The sequence below is a fragment of the Motacilla alba genome, chromosome 4, assembly GCF_015832195.1.
Source record: "Motacilla alba alba isolate MOTALB_02 chromosome 4, Motacilla_alba_V1.0_pri, whole genome shotgun sequence".
Classification (NCBI taxonomy): Eukaryota; Metazoa; Chordata; class Aves; order Passeriformes; family Motacillidae; genus Motacilla; species Motacilla alba.
This window is the reverse complement of record NC_052019.1, coordinates 10977985-10991645: the sequence shown is the minus strand read 5'-3', so window position 1 is coordinate 10991645 and position 13661 is coordinate 10977985. Positions and strand designations below refer to the sequence as shown.

The window sequence follows — 13661 nt, the reverse complement described above, 5'->3', positions numbered from 1 at the left end:
GCCTGAAGTAATGAAAAGTCTTTGTTATGAAAATATCAATAAAAGCCTTTGTTATGAAAATATTTTTTAGGTTTGACTTTTGTTCCTGACAGTAGATATAATTACTGAATTTTTCATAGTTACAGAGTGGCAGAATCATGAAGTGTAAGAGTCCAAAGTGTATGAACATGTTGTCAAGCCCACAACAAGTGGGTAGAAGTATTTGTCAGGAGAGAGCAGGGGGTAGAAGTACAAGGTAAAGCAGTTGGTTTGTGTTTTGATCAATTAAGCATGTTAGGAAGATTTTCAGGTATTTTATAATTGGAGAGTCTCCAAAAAGGAGTGATACTATGATTCGCCATGCTTAAAATGTGACAGGCCAAAAAAAAAAAAAAAAAAAAAAAAGGAACTCTAAAAATTATTCAGTAAGGAATAGTTCTGCAGGAATAGCTGGAAGGGTTAGGTAATCTGATGGACTGTCTCAGGCTTTCAATGACACAAAAAAGAGACAAATATAAAGACTTCCTTGACAAGTCCAACATCTTTACCTTGGATGTGTAGGAATGAAGGATGCCTTTGACTATAACTGGGTCAGTAACCTGCTTATGTTTTGTATTAAATCTGATCTATTTGGTCTAGAAGGGAGAGGAAGATAAAGTGATGTTTGCAGAGAAGGAGTTGAAAATCAAAATTGCAACTTGACACAAGAAAAGGTCACTGTACTGAAATCAATGATCTTGAGAGATAGTGTTGATCTGAAATTGCCCTGAGGAGTCAGTACACTCTAGGTTTTTGAGTTAAGTAACTTTACCTTCCCTAAAAAAAAAACATAGTATCAGAATATAAAACAATCTAAAATGGAGAAACCATTAACTTCTGTTACTCAAATAATTTCTTACAAAGGCACTTTGTAAGAGACTGCAAGGAATGCAAGGGATCAGGTCCTTCATAAATAGCAGTCAGCAAGGCTTCTTTGTTTACTGGAGCATCTTGGCCTTTTTCACAACTTTTGATTCGATTTAGGGCTTATTTCATATTGCAAAATATGTGTTGTTCTTTCATTCAGAACCCTAGATTCTGTTTAAATAAATCTCTAGCCTCTAGCTGACACCATAAATGAATGCAAATCCAGTCAATGTGGTTGGATTAATCCATTTACTGCCTCAAATCTATACACTCTTTTTCTGGCTACCCCTCAGTTATAATGAATAACAATCATCTTTTTGCTGAGCCTACATAAATGCTTCTAGATTTTTTAAAAAAACTTGCCAAGGGTGCAATAGATGTTAATTGTTCATTTGGAAGCAGAAAGGATGAAATAATGGCAAAAGAGAAAAATATTTGCAATATTTTTTAAAAAGCTTTTCCGTACATATTTAGTGCACAAGTGAGGATAAGCGCAGTAATAAGACCTATTAGATCTGTTTGCTTCAGCCAGAGATTTTTAGCTGTCTACTAAAATAACTGTTTTCACATCCTATCTAATCTCATTCAATAGTTTTATCATATGAGCCTGTTGAAAACCAAAATGCATATGGATCACATGTTTTTTTACTGCAGAAAGTTCAATGTGTATGTTAGTTAGATGCTATTTTTTATCTATTTCAAATACTGTGTCAGTTAAAATTTCATTTGAGTTTGAATATGCTTTATTAGTCCTACTTCACTCTCCCTAAAAGTAAAATTGCAGGGGTTTCTTCCCTCTGCAGAAACTCAACCTGGTCACTCATGAGCTCCTAGACTTTGTTCTTAAATGTGTGTGTGAGCCGTAGTTTGGGTTTGGGGGTGAGGGGGTGGATTTGGTTTGGCCTTTGGCTTCCCTTGGTGTTGCTGTTCAAAGGGCGAGAATCTTTCATTTTCTTCTGAAATTCATTGATGACAAAAATATATCCCTTTGTTAATGTGCCAGTGTTGTCCCTTATCCTGAACAGTTCTCTTCCCTCTTGCTGGGAGCATCTGAATTCTTGGCTTTCTTTGCAGCTTAGACCACAGGGTCAGGATAGTGCATTAAATGATCATTTCTCCCAGATTTAAGCAGTCTACTGAGGGAGCTTACTCAGGGAGCAGGGTCCTTTTAGGAAATGGCATACCCAGTGGTTATCTTTTCTGCAGTGTCTGTGGTGACAGGTGTTTGAAGAAATAAGCAGCTTAGGTTCTTCACCCTGCACAGTCCAGTCCATTCACAGCCACATCCTTCCCCCCATGGAGGTTGCTCAGAGCATGATGTTATAAAATACCCGGGTTGCAGCAAATCCTAAGCCACATAAAATTAATAGCAGAAATTTAGTAGGCAAATCAGGAACCTGGCTCTGCAGTCCCATCTCTGAGGATGAAGAATTTTTGATCCCCAATCATTTCTCTCTGCATTGACTGGGTCAATAAGCAGCCTGAGTCCTCATTGTAGTTTCCTACTCTGTTGTCTATCTACTTTAATCAAGTGTGCAATGGAAGGAAGCTCCGTTATTGTGAAGTGCAGAATAACTGGGAAATTCTCTTCTATCTCCAATTCAAACTTCAGTAAATTTACCCATAGAGTTTATGCTATGTTACCTCAGTCTTTATCTTTACATATTAATATTGCTGTTTTTCTCTAGTAGAACAAAATACATAACTGGGTTTTTTTTTAAAATCTTTTGTCATTGCACCTATCATTTTCAAGCATAAACATTCCTGACTACTTACTTTCCCTCAGAACACTCAGTTACTGAATTGGTGACTTCTACATCAGAGAAGAACAGTTTTACTTGCCTTTTTATCCCCCTTATTAGAGATATCAAGAGAAAACCCATCTTATGTAAATTGGATCAAATAAGAAATGCATGCAGACAGCAGGGGGCTTTAAAACTGTCTTTTAGAAGTCTGATAGAAACTTCCTATTTTAACTAGAGGAAACACATTTTGAAGGCAAATGCTAAAGGAAGGAGATTTGTTAAGAGCTATTTTAGATCCCACATTATTCAGGGGGAGAACATCTTTCATCTGCACTTTTGATATCCATCCATATCATTAGCATTTGTTTTTTTGCCAGAGGGGAACTGTTCATGGAGAAGGTGGAGCTGGAATCCTTCTCCTGCAGGGCATCTTCTGCCTCTGTGCTGAAGGACCACTTCTCGTGGGTTACAAATTAGTGTCTGTGGAGCAAGCCCATAAATCCATCTCTCATCAAATCTCTTAAGCATTCCTGTAATATACTTTGGTCCTATTTTAGCAGAGTTTTAAATCCATTGACTTCCTGGCTTAAGTAGTTTTGATGGCATTAAGGCTTGAAGCATAAAGGAAACATTTGTGCTTCTTTGGCCAATGAATGGGAAGAAGTGCCCTTTTACCATCCCTCTTGTGTAACCATGCTGAGGTAAAAAAAAAATCTGTCCCCAAATGAATTGTGTTTTCACAGTAAACAAAAAGTCATTGTTGCTGCACTTTCTTTATTATAGATGATATTTTAAAATACTTTCTCTATGAAAGGCTGTTACTCTGGAAAACAAGGTACTGAGCTCCTGGTAATGTGTTTTTGGGTTTGTTTCTTTTTTTTTTTGTCTTTTAATTTGTGTACAATTTGTCTTTCTAATAGTGATAGAGGGCCTGTCTTTGAAGATGTACAGTATTATCAGTTTCCTGTAATCTAATTTTTCACTTTTTTCTTTTCCTTTTCTAGATTTATGTATCTATGGACTTGGGGAAAAAATGGAATCTTCTGCAGGAACGAGTTTCTAAAGATCATTTTTTTTGGTAAGCAGTCTGGGTTTTTTTTGAAATAATAAAATGAGCAGCGAAAGTATTTCATTCTAATCCAAGAAGATGTTTACAGTGGTATGGATGGGGACTGTGTGAGCCTTGGCATCCTTTGCAGGTGATGGCAACATTTCTGTATCCTCTATTGCAAAGTCAAACTCATGCCGTGGATCATGCTGAGTATCAGCACATGGAAGGGTTATAGGTCTGGATCTGTGGAGCCCAAGATTTAAAGAAAGCTGCAATGTTGAATGAAATTGTTCTCCATTTTACTGATGAAATTGATCTTTAGAAAGGAGAGGAGTCTTTTTGCAGAGAAAGATCTATAATTTTTTAAGAGAGGCTGGATCATACCTACTAACTGGAGTCTTGTATACACTTGCACTACTAAGGAAACTGGTGAAAAATATTACTTTATTGAGAACATATATATCTAATTATTTCATTTTCAGCTCAAGTATTGTGCAGATATCTCACATTGTATATGTGTCTCACAAAGTATTTAAGAAGTGATTTAAACAGGTTGACAAATGTTTGAAAAGTAACATATTGTCCTTATTTTAGCAAATAAAATTATTTTGAAAATGGTATAGCTTCTTTAAAACCAAAATTAAACATTTGATAGTGTTTTAATTAATTTTATTTTTTAGATTGGTCAGTTTCAAACTCACTTCCTCCTTTCACATTTAATTTCTGTGTGTAAGTATGTATTTTTTTGTTGCAGGTTTAAGTCATACTGCACTAAACACTTGTGTTCCCTAAATGGCTTTTAACTTCTAAGTGGGCTCTGATCCTTGTCAGTTGTGCAAAGTATAATTTTCCATATGTCTATGCAAACATATCTGCCTTTTGGTGGTAATTTTGTGGTTTGCTGGGGGTGCCAGTATTGCAATAGATGCCTGATTTTGGTTTGTCTGTGCTCCTCCCAGTTTTTCATGTAGTTGTTTCACTCTTATGTTGAAATCAGTACTCATCCTGGCCATACTCAGGGTAAAGCAAAGCAACAGAACAAAACCTGCACAAACTGATTACAGAGCACACAGAGGTGTTGTGGTGCCTACAGATACACTGGCCACTGCCAAAGCATAATTTAGCGAGTCCAAGGGCGTGCTGCACGTGTGCTGCTGCTGCTGCTGAAGCCAGGCAGGGGGAAGGTTGAGCCTGGGGCAGAGGCACAGGGACAGTTCAAACCCTGTCTGAGAGAGCTGGGAGCACAAGGCCTAACCTGCCCTGCTGCCCTGTTGGTCTCATTAGCCCTGGGCACAACACACACAAGCTTTTTCACACTTCCAAGGGCCTCATTTTCAATCTGCAACCTTCTTACTGCCCATAATTTTAGAAAAGTAGCCTGTGGTTGGGTTGTAGAACATTCATCTGATTTATTCCAGTTTGCCTCAGCTTCGTCTGCTGAAGCAGTTGAGTTGAGCAGACACTTTCTGCTTACTTGCTCCTGCAAAGTATAGATTTGAACAGCTATTAGACAGCTTGTTTCTGCACAGCAGATGGAGTTTCATAGGCCATACACTTTGCAGGTCTTTTAAGTACCCTGTGGAAAGGTATGCTTGTTTTTAAGTAGCACTGTGTGTCAGAAATGTCATATCTGCCTTATAAGCAATTCTTCCCCAGCAGGATTATGTGGGATGTAAATCATAAAGGCATGTGGTTATGTGTTTAATAAAAATATTTTAAAATGCATGAAGTCTGGAAACCATCCAAGTCACTAACAGGTAAGAAATAAGAGTGGGAGCCTCTCTCTCACAGACTTTTTTTATTGGAGTTTTTGCTCGTCTGACACTTAGCACACTTAAATTATGAAAAATACAGAAAGCCACTGAAATTTCTCTCAAAAAGCTGTATCAGCCAGCAACAGCAAGGGTTTGGAAGCAGATGTTCAGTGCATCACTACCAAATTGTCCTTCTCATAAACTTATATAAAGACCTATATTTTACTTCTATCTCATATGGAAATTTGCAATATATAAAGAGTGAGCAATGAGTGGAGAGTTGGACATGATGTCTTTCCAGTGGGAGTTTGTCTGTTGTGTGAGACTTTCCAGTATTTTATGGCCTTTGTCACCCAAATTATCTGAGTGATAGATAGAAACAAGTGTTTGTGTCATTTTCAACAGATGTAAGAATTGGGCTTTGTAATAGTTTGACTGTAAGGACAAGTCTAGTGTTGTTTTCCTGTCAGTGTACATCTGATGTGTTAAAAATATTGTGCCAAACTAATTGTACATCTCATGATAAATGAGGGCATGTCTCTTGCTGATCGTGGCTGGCTGTGCCAAGAACATTTCACTGGGCAGATCTTTAGCAGATGTTTCCTCTTTGATTTCAATTTGATCTTTGCCACTGAGGTTAATAATATAGCCTAAGATTTTTATTTCAGTCTGGTAACTACAAATATTATCAGTCACAATATTTTCCTGTGCTTTGTAGAAACCATTTTTGTGTGCCTCCAGAAGCAGACAGATCTTCATGCATCTCCCGAATAAGCTTTTCTTCTTGTTTTCAAAAAGAAATGAAAATCTAAATTATTTGATAGAATGTGTTATGTATTTATATTAAGGAAAGGTCAGTAGAGACAGAGTATTCTAAATATTTATGTTCAGATACATATTATGGATTATTAAGCAGTATATTAATATCATCTTCAAGGGTTTATTTGCTTTCCAAATGTTCTTGATCCTTCCTTAAATATCCTTTCAGATTTTATGTGTGGGATTTGATCTTTCATTATAGTGGAACTAATGAAAATATTATTGGCATCAGTGGAAAGTGTATACAACCATCTCTAATTTAGGAGCACAGAATATTTTCATTCTCCTGTGATACTGTGTGATCTTTTCTTACACCATCCTAGCTGGTTTTTCCTATTTGTTTCATTTATTCTTTTGGAAGAGAAAGCTGGCTAAGCCTTCATAAGACCTTGTCCTCTCCTAGCATTTTAGGAGGCAAAGGAGGCTTCTCAGAGAGCTGGTTGATACCCCAGGCCTGTCAGTGTTTAAGAGGTATTTGGGCAGTGCCATCAGCCACTTGCTTTAAATTTTGGTCAGTGTTAAATAGGTCAGGCAGTGGGACTGGAGGGTTGTTGTTGGTACGTTCACACTGCAATAGTTTATTCTACCCTATTCTAAACCCAAAAGACCTATAAAGCAAAAGCACGAAAGGCAGATTTGAAACTAACAAAAAGTAGTAAGTCACACTGTAATTAAAAAAAATGTATCAATATATAGAAAAGAAATATTTTATTTCTGTATAAATACTAATTAGCAATTATTTTTTTAATTTTGAGCAACTTCTTTTTCTGTAAAATTAAAAAACTTTGCTTGCTGTGACCAGTTTTACTTCTGCCTATAAACTGCATTTGCCCCAGTGTGATGATTTCTGTTTAGATGTTATAGCACCCATCCTTTATTAAGTGCTTTTTTCAGTTCTTGGTGCATTTATAGTGTGGAATGCAAAGATATAAGCTATCCCAGCCAAACACCAAACACCCGCCCATTAGATGGGATATAACTGCTTTTGTGTATGAAGCCCATTTTAAAAAGTGCTTATTATGTTCTAATCCTTGAGAAGAAGAAAGAGTAGTGGAGTTTGGGATTCCTCTAGGTCTGCTGCTATTCTTCTCAGTCTCCAAGGCTTATGCAGCATTGAGAAATCCTTTTGATTTCTCAAAATAGGTCTTAGTAATACATTAGCAAAGAATAAATTGTGAATCAGCTGTCTACACCAGCACAAATATACCCTGGGACAGTAAGAAATGAATTGGTAATTACCAGAGAATTAGGCTCTACACATTTCTTTTATGACTATCTAGAGCCTTAGGAATTCTTTATCCTTGACTCACTCAGATATTTGGATCCTATGCTATGGGGCTTTGTTGCTCTTATTTTTAGCTACAGGTCTTTCATTTTCTTGAGAGGTAAGAACATAAAAATAAAAAATGATGAGTTTATTTTGATAAGCAGTTGTTCTCTGGGGACAAAGTTCTGTTCTCATCGTGAAATTCCATACAGATGCTCAGTCACAGCTGTGCCCATTTATGTCCAATGCAGTGGGTGCCTGGCCCTTCAAGTGTCAGGTGAAAGAGAGGATTTCAGCCATGTTCTGTCTGGAAGGGGAGAAATGCAAGGAATATTTAATTGAGCCTTTGTCATTGAATTTTTCACTTGTGTGTAAAGCCAAGAATCTTTATGGGCAGTTATTCTTATGTTTGACTTAATCACTTGAAAAAGGTTTTGTTTCTGTTTCTGTGTGATGAAGTGTGTGACTGGTTCATGTGGCAAGGTTTGGTAGCAGGAGCGTTCAGGGCTTCTGTGGGATGAGATCAGGAGCTGCCCTCGTGTCAGACAGAGCCAGTTCCAGCCAGCTCCAAGGAAAACCCTCCACTGGCCAAACTGAGCCTGGGGGTGATGCTGGCGGTGCCTCTATGATAAGAGATTAAAGAAAGGGTAAAAAGTGCACAACAAGTGTGAGGGAAAGGGGTGAGAACATGTGAGAGGAACAGCCCTGCAGACACCAAGGTCAGTGCAGAAGGAGGGGGAAGAGGTGCTCCAGGTGCCAGGGCAGAGACACCCCTGCAGCCTGTGTGGAAGGCCATGGTGAGGCATTATTCCACCCCGTTATTCATTAGCAATAAATTAAATTGCTCTTCCCCAAGTCAAGTCTGTTTCACCTGTGACAGTAATTTGTGAATGAGCTCCCTGTATTTATTTCCACTCTTGAGCTTTTCATTATATTTTCTCTCTCCTGCTAAGATGGGGCAGTGAGAGAGTAGCTTGTGAGCACCTTGCGGCCAAGGTGAACCCAAGGCAGGGAAAAGCCACGGTAGCTCTTCTGTTTGGACAAACATGGCAGGCAAAACATTGTTGTTAAAAAGCATTTAGGCATAGGAAATCAACAATACTAGAACATGCTGGCTGTGTAAAGCATTGACTGAATCATTAAAGGTGTGTTTTTTGAAGTGGATGTGAAGGCAGCAAGGCCTGAAAGACAAATCAGTCATAAGCAGATATATTTTTAGGTTGTATGAATCAAATTATAGTTTTTTCTTCCTGAGTAACCAGCTTGCCAAGATTCAATGGCATTTTAAACTACTTAGTGAAAACATTTATATACTTTTGATCTGCTTTCTAAGCACGGGAGTGCCCTTAAACCAATTGCTAGAAATCAGTCAGTATCAATGGGGAACGTGTTACTTTGTGGATAAACTTTATATTAGGAGAGGGGCAAATTGAGGAACACAGCATGTTTTCAGATGGCCTTTGATTAGAGGCTCTTGCACATTAGCAAGCATATTTGTCTGGATTTGTTTTTGTTTTCAGATGTCCTGTTTGAAGTTGTCTCTTCATTAAGATTCACCCAAATGAACTGCATCAAATGTTTAACTATGCAGGGATGCACTGGAGGCAGGGAAGACATTTGTCCAGAGCAGGCTGTACTTGATCAGTGTTTGCAGGCAATTGCTCCCCTACAAAATGAGCCTGGACTACTGGAAACAAAGGGTTTCCTGCTTGGAGTAAAATTGAATCATAATTATCATAGAAGGGACTGATGCCTATGATTCACATTTTGAGATGTGTACTTTTACATGCCAGTGGTAATTAACAGAATCATGGTATTCCTGATAATAATAATAATAATGAATATTGCATAACTGTGAAATTTCAGGTGACTATTGGTGTTTTCCTAATGCTGCACTGAACTGGAGGGAGAAAATATTGGGGCATTTAGGGAAAAAGCGAGGTAGTTATATAAAATAAAAGATTTTATTATAATAATACCAAAAGTCTCTCATAAAACTTTTAACAGAAAATTCTAAATTCTAAGGATTTCAGTATAGGTATTTAAAACTACAAAATATCTAATGGTTGTACCATGAAATATACATTTATATGCCTACTAAACACAAAAAGCTTTGCAATCACCTCCTTTGCACCATTTTCATGCTGATATAATGCTGTTAAGGTCAGTGAAATTACCTGGTGAAGCACTAATGCAAAAATTGTGAAGAACTAGGTCATACAACAGCTAATCTTTCAGGGGAACTTCTGTAAAGTGTAAAAACTCATATGCATAACAAAACTAATCCCTCAAAAAAATTCTAAAATTACATTCTGCAGAACTATTCTTCCCAAGAGGCTCAACATGGTGTCAGACAAGCACAAGGGAGATAATGGGAGTTTATGTTCACAGCAAAGGGAAGAAGCATATTGAGGCTGCTTTTATTTACATCACCTTGCAGTCAAGTTGGAATATTTTAATTCTGAAGTGTTGTAACCACCCAACACCCTGTTATGTGATCTGAAGTGTTGCTGTGTTGCACTTGCTTTATCTCATGTGGTACACTTGGTCAAGAAATACTTCTTTTCCTGGGGGAAGACATGTCTGATCTGAAAGTTAGTCTGAATTTCATTGGAAAACTGAGCAGTTGAATGTAAGACATTAAAAAGTCAACCAGAAAGCCCTGAATGTACCTAAGTAAAACTACTAAACAAACAAGTGGTCCCAGACTGCTGAGGTGAGAACACTTTAATTGCAAAGTACTCTGAGAAGAGTGGGGAAATTTTAACCAAACCAAAAGCAACCACTTCTGAAATTGAGAAAAACAGGTAGTTCATAAGAAAATGCTTGTTCTATTTGAAGGGAAAAATATTAGAATTTATTCTGAAATGCCAACGAAAAAGAAAGAAGCTGTCAGGTTATCAGGGTCCATTGCATCTGTGCTTTATAAGACAGAAGAGGTCCTGTCCTAAAGCCAGCTGGGGAACAGTAAACTGTCCTTGTGAATGGATGTGTGGACACAATGCTCACACCAGTACAGTGCACTTATGTTGTGGGAGTGGTAAGTTTGTAAATGAAATTGAAAAAAAAAACAAACCCTGACTTTGTCTTACATTTCTCCCTCAATATGAAAAAGTATGCAACTGAGCTTTCCTTTCCAGAGGGCCACATGAGGTTTGTGTGCCTGTATGCACCTTGTCTGCCTGGTATTTTCAGAAGCTCAGCAGAGTGCCCTGCTCTGTGTTTAGCCTGCAGAGTGTCACAGACTTTTCCTCTGGTTCACGATTTAAGCACAAGTGAAATAACAGTATTACCTTTTAAGTACTGTTGGCAGAGGAGTCCACTGAAATGAGATTAGTTTATTCTTCAGGGATATAGCTTCAAATTCTCTATATTAGTGTACTCTCTTCTGGAGATTTTCTTAGCAGCTGTAAGAGATTTGGTCTTTTTTCAATAAAAGAAGAAAGTACTATTCCTAAGTGTTTGTAAAGCTGGGTAAAGGGACTTTGGAGTTCAGAAACTCTGGCCTGTATTTGACATTCAAAAGTAGACTTTGAGGATGTAACATCTTCATTGAGTAAATAGTGTCTGCTGCTAGAGTTTATCAGTACAATCAGAGTAATGAAAAACACAAATAATGTTTTTTAAATCTTCTGTGTAATTTATAATTAATGAAATAATTATAATTAATAAAGTCTAAAGGAGAAAAGTAGTCTGGGTAGGAAAGTTTCATTCTGTAGAATTCATTAAAACAGATCAGTTACATCTCCTTTCACTGAAAAATTACACTGGAAACAAGATTTGAATCTCCATGTGTCAGCTGCCACTGTTAGGAGGAGCATGGTAGAAGTGAGATCATTGTAATTCTGAGCTGGTGAAATAAAGATGAGAAGGTAAAGATATTGACAAGTACCTCAAACTGTGCTTATGAAATCATGTGTGATAAATTATAGATACAAGAAATCATTTCAGAACTACCCAAAAACTTTCTTTGCATTATTGATGTTTATTAGCATGTCAGGCTCAGGCTCAGAAAATTCAACCCAAAAGTTTCTTTAGTTCAGCTGCCTGAGGTCCAACACTAAAAGTAAAATATTCAGCAAACATTTTCTTCCCTCAAGTTGCTGACTACTGAGTAATAACAGGTTTGATTTTGTGTTGTGGCTATCTAGAAACATAGGTAACAGCACACACAGCACAAAAGTTCACAGATTCCTTCCCTCTGCTCAAATATATTTCCAACAGACCTCAGTGGATGTAAAATCTTCTCTAACCTAACATATTGCCTCCAAAATGCTAAAATATTTTGTGTTTGAGAGATCAAATTCTTAATAAATACAAGATTTTTCCATGCATTTGCTAAAAAAAAAAATCCCACCATAAGTTTCTCTGACATCTTATGGCTTGGAAGAGGGCTCATCTGTCCCCCTCCCTTTCCTCCTTTGGACTGATCATTTATCTTATTGGGGAAAAACAGCCTATGTGATTATTTCTGGTTATTATGCAGCAGTGGAAATCATCCAGTTTCTTCCCCCTGGCTTGTGTTCCTGAGGAGCCACCAATTACTGAGTCTGAGCTTTAACTACTCCTCATAAATCACTGCTACAAAAATCATTAAACAATGATGTAATTTCAGTCCAAAGTATAGCTTTATTGCATTTGATTGTTAATAATTGTATCAAAATGATCATTTTCTCTTAAGTATCTTAATGGACCTTTTTAATATCTGCATCCAGCTGCACCTTATCACTCAATGTGTCCCCTTTGCATGTCTTCAGCTCCTGTTTTCTGACTCTATGACTCTTGCCCTGCCCGTGAAGGGCTTTGAGAACAGTGATGTGTCTGTGGGAGTGGGGCTGGATTCTGCTTCACGTTGTGACAGCCCAAGTGCTAGCCCAAAGCTGTCTCTGCAGAATCTGCCTGACTAATGACAACAGAAGGGCCAGAAAAAAGCACAGTTGGGGCTGCCATTCCCAGACTGGGATGGAAGCCCTGAGGGCAGAAAACTCATCTTTTGCCTGAGCATATTTGACATGAGAGATATTGGGAGAAAATCATCCTGTATTCCCATTACACCTTTACAAATTTAGACTGTACCTTGATCAACTCTGACTGAATTTTCTTCTCAGGATATTTTTTTCAAAATTATTCTTCACTTTCTTTGTCTCTTCTCTTGAACGTACTCTTCTCTTGAATATGCTAACCAGAGAGATATCAATTTGGGATGGAAACCATGTGTCAAGTTTAAGATATTTCTAATAAGAAAGGAATTTAACTCTTTTTTTTAGGATTAAATCTGCTTTGTGGTCTCAAATGTTAAACATAATTGTAAAAAGATGCTATAGTACTTGCCAGTGCATGTGAGTGTCTGCGTATCTGTATGTGTGTATATCAATTTATGATTATGAAAGTTTTTCCTGATTCCGTTCATATTTCTATTATTTTTTTAATTGATTCTATTTGTATGCATTTTTAGTAGAGTTCATTCTAAAGAAATTTAAGAAAAACATAATGTAAAGTAGAAAAAATAAATTCTTTATAGATGTTAGTAATAGGACATTATAAATGGGGTTTATTTTATTACCAGCTAGAATTCCAAAGCTGGTTAGTATGAAATCCTCTCTTTTCTCCCATCCACATGATTACTATTCTGTAGCTTGTTCTGCTTAACTTTATTGTATTATGTTCTCAGGGCTGTTGCTGGAGTTGACGGGGACCTTGATTTAGTTCATATGGAAATCCAGGACCCCAGTGGAGGTATGCAAATGAAAATGTTATCAATTGATACACTAGTATATAGTTATTTCTCTTTGGTTTAGAGGTTCTTTTTGGACTGTTTTTAAAACTAGTCAGAAGAGAAAATGTGCAAGTTAGATTCTTTCTCTGTTTATTTGTAGTCAGCAAAGCTGTCCTGTTATATAAAAATATAGTGTAATTTAAAATCTACTTGTTTTTCGCTTTAAGAGGAATTGATGTCAAGATGCTACACTCTGTTGATAATGTCCATTAATAGTGCAATTTATCCTGGCATTTGAACATTGACCAGTTTTTCCTGATTTGCAAATAAAACTGGCAATGCAGTGTTACTGCTGGGAAAGTGTCTGTTAGTGTGAATCATTGCACGTGTCAGGTCTACTACAACAGCCACCATCTCTCAGAAT

General features: G+C 37.2%; 1 protein-coding gene across 9 annotated transcripts in view; it reads left to right on the top strand.

The window, feature by feature from the left end:
• The window catches only part of SORCS2 (sortilin related VPS10 domain containing receptor 2), a 538926-nt gene that overhangs the window by 427373 nt on the left and 97892 nt on the right, over positions 1-13661 (top strand). For all 9 annotated transcript variants that reach the window (XM_038134561.1, XM_038134560.1, XM_038134557.1 and 6 more), the window contains exons 5-6: positions 3635-3708; positions 13193-13257. In XM_038134561.1, coding sequence (XP_037990489.1) covers positions 3635-3708; positions 13193-13257 — 139 coding nt within the window. The remainder of the gene's footprint in view (positions 1-3634; positions 3709-13192; positions 13258-13661) is intronic.